The sequence below is a fragment of the Hyperoodon ampullatus genome (assembly GCF_949752795.1).
Source record: "Hyperoodon ampullatus genome assembly, chromosome: 3".
NCBI lineage: Eukaryota > Metazoa > Chordata > Mammalia > Artiodactyla > Ziphiidae > Hyperoodon > Hyperoodon ampullatus.
Window position 1 is genome coordinate 92527261 of NC_136916.1, and position 7085 is coordinate 92534345.

At 45.7% G+C, this 7085-nt stretch overlaps 1 protein-coding gene across 2 annotated transcripts; it reads right to left on the reverse strand.

The window, feature by feature from the left end:
- Nucleotides 1-481: 481 nt before the first annotated feature.
- On the reverse strand, nt 482-6734 carry B2M (beta-2-microglobulin; the record flags this gene model as incomplete). Of its 2 annotated transcripts, XM_079701303.1 has the most annotated exons (4): nt 6663-6734; nt 3250-3525; nt 2644-2671; nt 482-1003 (listed from the first exon to the last, which is right to left on the reverse strand). In XM_079701303.1, the coding sequence occupies exons 1-3, from the start codon at nt 6727-6729 to the stop codon at nt 2658-2660; spliced, it is 357 nt and encodes a 118-aa protein (XP_079557429.1). In that variant the 5' UTR covers nt 6730-6734. The 2 variants fall into 2 exon arrangements, with proteins under 2 accessions (XP_079557429.1, XP_079557428.1); XM_079701302.1 differs by lacking the exons at nt 482-1003; nt 2644-2671 and having other exon boundaries at nt 3218-3525.
- Between the last annotated feature and the right edge of the window lie 351 nt (nt 6735-7085).

Consider the following 7085-nt stretch of genomic DNA (forward strand, 5'->3'; position numbering starts at 1 on the left):
CAATTTGAGAGCAGTGTTGTGTCTTATTCGTCTCGTCAGTACGTAGCACTAACTCACTCAAATTCATGGTCAAATTTTTTTAAATGCACAGAGCTGGTCATCAAGTATAAATTATGCCTAGAAATTTTTTAATCTAGTATTTTTCATTTAGGTATGTTACTTGCTAAAATATGAAATCCTCCAGATACTTTTGCTCCCTCTTAAAGTCCACACAGTCCTCATTTCTTAGCCCAGGGAACAGAATTCTGGTTAAAAGACAGAAGCCAGGTCTTCCAGCAGATAGCTGTGTCACCCTAAGTCATTTAACTTCTTGCAGATGCTGTTCCTCATTCGTAAAATGCAGATTACTGATGTCCCTTCCACTGTGAGCCAAACCCTATACATCAGGAGTTCACACTGTTCTCCAAGTGATATTTGAAGATCATTTCCATGTTTGAACAAAGGGATTAGAAGAGGAGTGATATATAAGTATTAACACATCAAGTTTTACCAGCATTTTAATTAGTGAAACAAAATAACATAAAAACAGGCACAACCATGTCTCATACTGACAGGTGTTAAGTAAATATGATTTCATATGACAAAATGTCATCCGCTATAACAAATTTCCAATAATTCTGACAATTATCTTTCCAAAAATTTTGCAAAATTCTAAGAAACATTACAAATTGGAGGTTTACTCTAAATATGCATAGTTATCTTACTACCTAGTTTTGTGTGCAAAAGACAATAAAGACCTTAAATTTGACCAAGATGTTGATGCTGAACGTGAGAGTTCTTTCCTCCCCACCTCTAAGCTGCCAGCACCCCAACTACAGCTACAGCCAAGACAGGTCAAACATGGAGACGTAGTGCACAAAGAAAAATTATAAAGAAGATGATATTTGTGGTAACATCAATATAACTACTGATTTATGTCCATAAAGCATAAAAGCTTATTGGTATTAAAAAGCAAGAAAACAGAATTTGGGATTAGTCCAATCCAAATGAGGCATCTTCAAACCTGAAAAAAAGAAAAAAAGAGTTATTAGCAAATACATTTATTTTCTTTGGATTACAGATAGCACTACCAAACTTTACCTAAGCTGTGCTATATAAATCACTGTTGGTAAAAGTAATAGCTGCAGACAATTTTCCAGACTCATTAAAAGAGCATATCCTACTAGTTTATCCCATTGGTTCCCCCACAACCTTAGAGGAAAGAATGCTGGTACTATAGTTCAGATCCTGGCTCTACCATTTAGTAACTGTGTGACTCTGGGCAGGTCACCCAAACTCTCGCATGCTCTCGAAAATTACCTTCCCTGTCCTACAGTGTAACAGGAAATTTGAATAGGTTTTCAGTGCCAAGATACCCTGTGGAGTAAAATTTCCCAGAAAAGCTGGATTATCTGCCTCTGGCCTCCAACTGAAGATGCAGAGAAGTCCAATTACTCCCTGTTTCATGCTGCTAGAGGTACTTGCAAAATACATCTATTACGAAGTGAGAGAGTGGCATGGACATATATACACTACCAAATGTAAAATAGATAGCTAGTGGGAAGCTGCCGCATAGCCCAGGGAGATCAGCTCAGTGCTTTGTGTCCACCTACAGGGATGGGATAGGGAGGGTGGGAGGGAGATGCAAGAGGGAGGAGATATGGGGATATATGTATATGTATAGCTGATTCACTTTGTTATACAGCAGAAACTAACACAACATTGTAAAGCAATTATACTGCAATAAAGATGTTAAAAAAAAAAAAGATACATCTGTTATGGTAGCTTTACATTAGGTTACAACAATCTGTTTCCATTTCTTTCTTCTATTGGACTGGGAGCTTCTAGAGGCAACCACAGTGCCCACACACTTAGGAATGGTGCGTCTGCAGAACCATGTCACTCTTCCCTTCTGGCTAAATAACAAAGCAACTGCCATGCAAAGGAAGGGACGGTTCACTTTTGAAGGCCCAGAGATGCCCAAGGCAGAAACGGCAGAAGAAAGAGCAAACCCTTGCAGGTGCTGTGGGTAACCGCTGCCTCTGTCCTGTCACAGCACACCTGCAGCTCTTCTGTCCTCCCTTTAGAGGGTCAGTGATACTGGCAGAGCCACACCCAGGGTCACATGCCTTCCTCATGCCACCCCACAGGAGAAGGGAATGTGACCCCATGGGGTTCTCTGCCTGCTAAATTGCTACCCTGATGAATGTCCTCCAGACAGTGAGGGTTGTCATATTAGAGCTGTCTATAACAGTCCCCAGGATAGTGACATTAAAAAAAGATTTTCTGGGGCTTCCCTGGTGGCGCAGTGGTTAAGAATCCGCCTGCCAATGCAGGGGACATGGGTTCGAGCTCTGGTCCGGGAAGATCCCACATGCCACGCAGCAACTAAACCCGTGCACCACAACTACTGAGCCTGCGCTCTAGAGATCACAAGCCACAACTACTGAGCCCACATGCCACAACTACTGAAGCCAGCATGCCTAGGCCCATGCTCCGCAACAAGAGAAGCCACCACAATAAGAAGCCAGCCCACCACAACAAAGAGTAGCTCCCGCTCACTGCAACTAGTGAAAGCCCGCGCGCAGCAACAAACACCCAACACAGCCAAAAATAAATAAATAACTTTATAAAAGAAAGATTTTCTTAAGATTACAAACCCACCTCCATGATGCTGGTTAGTGGTCTCGATCTACAGAAAAGAAAATGGAGAAAGAAAAAGAGAAACAGTTAAGTTTCACTTTTGAAATACTATGTACTAACAAATGTCTAAAACTGTTATAAATAAAGCTGGCAGAAGAGCCCACTGTCCCTCACCGTGAGTGCCTTGTTAAGAAAAACCCAGCAGGTCCCCATCTTGCCTACTAGCCTTAGATCCCAAGCCAGCCAGAGAACTGCAGGAGTCTAGGATTGGAGGGCACCACCATAGCAGGGCTTACAGACAAGACCGGTGCCTTCCTGAGACTCTCCTTGGTCCTGAGTATCCCTGAGGCTATTAGGAAGGCCCAAGGAAGCCAGTAGGGAAGAACCATTGGGAGTGCCTGTGCACTTGTGGAAGTGCTGCTACTGCTCCCTGCTCTCACTACAGGGAAACCACTGTCTCAGTGACCACGCTGTGCAGAGATCTCTCAGCAGGTGCCACTAATCAGAGCTTTAATAACATTCCCTGATAATCCCAGTATGCAGATGTTTTTATATCAAGGCAGCTTTATGCTGTGGCTATGTTCAGATACAACTGTCAGCAGCTAAGGAAGGAACTTGAAAACTTACCCCACTTAACTATCTTGGGCTCTCTGAGAGTAACGTGTTTCACGCGGCAGCTATACTGATCCACTCCGTTGGGAGTGAACTCAGCGTGGACCAGAAGGTAGAAAGACCAGTCCTTGCTGAAAGACAGGTCTGATTGCTCCACTTCCATCTTCTCCCCATTCTTCAGCAAATCAATCTCAATCTGGGGTGGATGGAACCCAGACACATAGCAGTTCAGGTAATTTGGTTTTCCATTCTCTGCGGGGTGTCGTGAGTAAACCTGAACCTTCGGAGGACCTGAGGAGCAGCAGGGGAAGACAGATGAAATTGCAGAGTATTTCACTTGGGGCTACCTTGGTCTAAAGCTAGATCAGGCCCCAAGTGTTTATATTTGATCCTCCATTTCTCCCAATTCCATTTCCCCTCATGCCAAATGAGCTTCCATTTTTCCAAAAGGCAGCCTCCATTTTCTGGGATAAACCATGACTTAGTATCTTTCCCACATAATTCCCCTACACATGCCTTTCAGGCTTTTTCTAGCAGATTTCTCCTAACATCTTCTTCTGTCAGTGGAGATTGTGCTGTATCTTTAATAATCTCTCTGTGGAGAATCTCAAGAACTTTTCATGGCTCCTCCGCACCCACAGAATTCCTTATCATTCAAGAGTCTACGTGATTTGGCTGTAATCTACTTACCAAGTTTCGTTTCTCACTTCACACTCCCTCCATATTAGCCACATCAAAAATTCCCGTTATTGTACACTGTTTCAACCCAGTCAGTTTTTTTCCCCTATGTTTACTCCTTTTTGTTTTGCCTCCTGCCTAGATCCAGACTGATCAGACTTCTCAATATGTGCCTAGTACAGTGCCTAGCACACAGCAATTGCTCTGTAAGTGGCAGGTGTAATTATTGTTACCTCCTTGCTCAGGTTCCTAACAGAGTCAACCCAAAGTATATTTCTACAAAACACAACCTCTTCATCGTTTCCAGAGTTTATATGACAAATCTCTATCTGAATGTATATCTGATTTCATGAGCTAGAAAACAAAGAAACAAAACTGAAACACCTACAGGAGCTGGCAAATACCTTAAATGAAGTAGTTGGGCTGGGTAAGAACAACACGGAAGGGTGAGGACTGTGGCAAATGGGAGAGAACATACTCTCCATTAGGACCAGGTGGAGTAATGCATGTGACAGTGGAATTTCTATTTTTAATTAGCATGCTCAAGTGATTGCCATAATCTGCCAGGTTGGGAATATTGCATAATGCTACAGAATAGTGGCTTCCAAAATGGGATGCATGTCTAGACCCTCCATGGGGATGTGTAAAAAAAATATTATAAACTCTATTTCTATATTTTTCTTCCAAAGTGAAGTGTTACTGCTACTGAATATATAGACTGATATAAATATATGTATATAACCACTTAAATACAAATACACTCAGGGTACAAGATTATAAAGTTCAGCTCATCCTCCATGTCCGGTGGTAGAGAGAAGGTGGAGTACCACATCACTCTGACGAGATGTATCTGTCTAGAAATGTCCCATCATCAAAGAAAAGGTCCCTAGGCCCACCAAGAGCTAGACTGGACATACCATGAAGCCCTGATATTTTTTCATAGTTCAAAGTGAAGATAATTCAGAAACCTCTTTGCATTTGAGCTTCTAATAATTAGAACATGTAGGTGCTAGAGTAGTGAGAGCACAGGTTCATCCCACCTGGAATTCTCTCTTTGAGGGAGCTAGGCAGTTTGTGGGGTTTTTTTTTGTTTTTTTTTTTTTTTTGGGAGAATATCACAATAGTGGCTTCTAAGAGGAGGAGGTGTATCAGAAGGCCTGGGTTTGAATCTGTCCTCAACCACTTACTGGCTCAGGTTTTTGGGGAGAGTTATTTGAGTTTCTGTAGTTTAATTAAAAAATTATCTACACCCAGAGTGAAGTAAAACCCACATAGGGGAAAGAGCAGAAAACAGATCCTCCAGAGGGAATCACAATTACATGTTTCTTGTATACGTTCCAGAAATGGCCTTCTATATCTTGCAGGCATGTATTACTTAGGAAATTTTCAAATGCAGAGAGTTTTTAATGTCGGCTTGCTATTTTTCTACAGCTATATGCCACCACAAATATCAATAATAGTGATAATACACACATTATGCTGCTTTTCTAAATAAATTTTAAACTAACTTCCTTTTTCTCATGAACAACAACAAACAAACACACACACACACACAAAACCCGCTTCACAGAGCCTTTTGTGAGAGAGAAAAATCTGAGGGTCTGGTATATTGCAGGGTATTTAGGACGTACTCAGTCAGTATCCATGGTGTTCCTGACAGACAGCTTCGGTAAGCATGTTGATTACTCTTATCCCTAGTTTTACAACCTTTCTGAATGATAAACCCTCGCTTACTCAAAACTGAAAGTAGAGACTCAGTTCATCTTGGAAAGAACCAGGCAAGGAGCCAAAGGAGGAGCCCTCTGTGAAGAAAGGCAACAGGGGCCCATGTCCGCCCAGCTTGCTCCCAAGAATCTCACCCCAGAAGGCTGTGAAAAACGCACGGATTACAGGCAAAGGGCTCACGACTCGCCAAATGCTCTGGTCAGGCTCTACTGTCTGCCATTAATACCCTGCGTGATTAAGTTACTTCAGCTCTTCGAGCCTACCTTTCCTCATCTGTGACAAGCTGATGATAAAGGCATCCTGTTAACATCGTACACGCATTTCACAATTAAATGACATACAGCACATAGCGCAAGTCAGTGAGCCGCCAACGGGTAGCTCTATGATTATTATTAAGAGCGACAGGTAGCGGGAACAAGAGAATGAACGACGTGAAGCGGTATGTAAACACCTCAGGACATTCCACAAGAGTCGCGTGCAACTTCCTCGCCGTGGTTTGGTCGTCGCGTATTTGGGGAAAGTGCAGAGCGGCAGCTGAACCTGGCGGGCGCCTGGAGGAAGCTCGAGGCCCTCGGGCTCCCAGCGGACGGATACACCCTGGCGGCGACTCCCCCAAACCCCACGCGTGGTCTCCACCCATTCGCTGCCCCCAACCCAGCCCTTTGGGACCCGCCAGCCCGCCCTCTGTTCCCGTTGCGCGGGGGAGCCAAAGGCCCCGCGAACCCGCGGAAGAGAACCCCTCCCCCACCTCGGTCGCTCTGTCCCGACCCACCCGGTGCCGGCGTGCCAGAGGTCCCCTCCCCCCATCCCGGGGATTTGAAGCCGGCGTCCTGGGCTCGCACGCCCTCCCCACTCCCCCCCCCCCCCACCGCCTCCACAGCCCGAGAGAAAGCCGCGTACTACTCCACCGAGCCGGCAAGGAAAACTTGGGAGCGGGACCGGGGCGTACGGAGTTAGTGCCCAGTGGCTGCGAGCGGGACAGGGACGGGCTGGTGGAAGAGGGAAAAGGAGGAGGGGACACTCACGCGGGACGGCGTTCAGGCCAGACAGCGAGAGCAGCCCAAGCAGGACCAAGGTCACGAAGGGAGCCATCGCTACAGGAGCAGCCCGGGTGGCGAAGTGACGGCCCGGTCCCGCGCCCGCACTTATAGTCCACCCCAGGCCACCAATCAGAACCCTGCCCGCCCGGGCCGTCACCGGTCTCCTAGCGAGCGAGGCCCGGGCAGGTTAGAAAGAGGGACTTGCCGGTTTTCAGTTTCATTTTCTGACAAGTCTCGTGATGCTTAGGAAGGCAGGGTTGAACCGGGTGGATTCGCTATCTGTACATCGGCGCCCTCTTATCAGGGGTGCGCGCCCAAGCTTGGGGCGCGGGCCGCCCCCCTGAGAACTTCAGTGTGGAGGAAGCTTCGCTTTTCGGAACAGCACCAGAAACGCTAAGGCACTTGCTC